Source organism: Hydractinia symbiolongicarpus, chromosome 11 (assembly GCF_029227915.1).
Source record: "Hydractinia symbiolongicarpus strain clone_291-10 chromosome 11, HSymV2.1, whole genome shotgun sequence".
Classification (NCBI taxonomy): domain Eukaryota; kingdom Metazoa; phylum Cnidaria; class Hydrozoa; order Anthoathecata; family Hydractiniidae; genus Hydractinia; species Hydractinia symbiolongicarpus.
Window position 1 is genome coordinate 21825001 of NC_079885.1, and position 1433 is coordinate 21826433.

Sequence of the window (1433 nt, forward strand, 5' to 3'; positions counted from 1 at the left end):
AATAAATTAACTTATTAAGTTCTTTTAATCAATAATGCGGTTTTGATTAAACAACCTGCTGGTTTCTAAAAAACTGCGGACAGATCACAGGAATGTCGGTAACCCATTTCTGAACAGACAGATAGAATAGTAAAGAGATTTGCAACGTCTTTAGTAGCTGTCAGAATTCATGGCTAGAGAGTATAAAGACGTAATACATGCTCTAAATTACGGAGTTGTTACGGCCAAATAGTAATGTTTTTATCTTAAATAATGTGTAAAAATTTACGTAGATTATACTTACTGGTGTTGTAAGCAAAAAAAACGCGTGCGGATTTCGAATGCCCGTTTCATCCTCCTTCTTGAATGTCAAGTAATCTCCGACGAACACTTTAGATGTAAATCCATTGATTCCGCATATTGTACTTTTTATATCTTTCAAACAAATTACGAACACATTCGTACAGTTGCTACGACAACGAGATAATTCATCACAACACTTGCCGTCAGCAGTTTTACTTGACGGGTTTTCGTAGGAGACATATGTAATCTCGAAGTTTGCCCAAGCGTTGATGAACTGTGAAAAAGTTAAAGAGAAACACTGATGTTTTAATTGAATAAGCTTACAAAAATGCAACATATGATACTATACATTATTCTGCTATGAAATGTACTATTTTTTTAAAAAATGGCGCAAAACACACACGAAATTGAAATACTTACATTAATCAGGAACAAAACAACATATGAAAAACACAAAACCTGAGTTATCAATCGAGACATTTCCTCTTGTTGTATTTTGTAAAACTTATATGCTACATATTCAAAACGAAAGACTAAAAATAATGAAAAAATAATGATGTTAATATCACAAAAGCGTGTATCACATTCCGGTTCAACCATACGTAAACAAAGTGTACTGACACACGGTTATTGTGTCATATTATTTATAAAAACAAGTTTATACACAAACCTACACGGAGCTGGAATAATTATTCTAGATTTTCTCACCAGATATTTTAACCTGTGTTTATTCGGACGAGTATCAAATTTTTTAGTTTATTTATTGATTTATGTAATTTTCTGACTATGCATATGGTTGTCTGCCTTTTTTATATTAATTATCATGCTACAACTTGTATGTTTCAAACAAAACATCTCCTTACCTATCGACTGAAAGTCATATCCGGTTTTTTCAAAAGCCCTCTTCAAAAGAAAATTTTTTCGTGCATGAAAAATAAAAGTGCGATTTAATCACGTTTTTATAAGAAAGATTAAATTTTAGATAACGCTACATGTGCCTCAAATGTTCTTATTTGTGTTTTTATGTTCTTAATTTTTCGGGAAATCTCAGCCTCAACGTTCTTATAAATTAGGTTCTTATAGAAAAAGCGTATATTTTATAGTATAAAAAGTCTTTCAGACTATATACATGTACCACATTCTCACCCATC

General features: G+C 31.4%; 1 protein-coding gene across 2 annotated transcripts in view; it reads right to left on the reverse strand.

The window, feature by feature from the left end:
- Positions 1-931, reverse strand: part of LOC130614507 (uncharacterized) — a 5366-nt gene extending 4435 nt beyond the window's left edge. Inside the window, exons 1-2 of one of the 2 annotated variants that reach the window (XM_057435935.1) lie at positions 703-931; positions 284-556 (exon numbers count right to left, since the gene is read on the reverse strand). In XM_057435935.1, coding sequence (XP_057291918.1) covers positions 284-556; positions 703-882 — 453 coding nt within the window. In that variant the 5' untranslated portion in view covers positions 883-931. The remainder of the gene's footprint in view (positions 1-283; positions 557-702) is intronic. The other variant, XM_057435934.1, reaches the window with a different exon arrangement.
- Positions 932-1433: the final 502 nt, after the last annotated feature.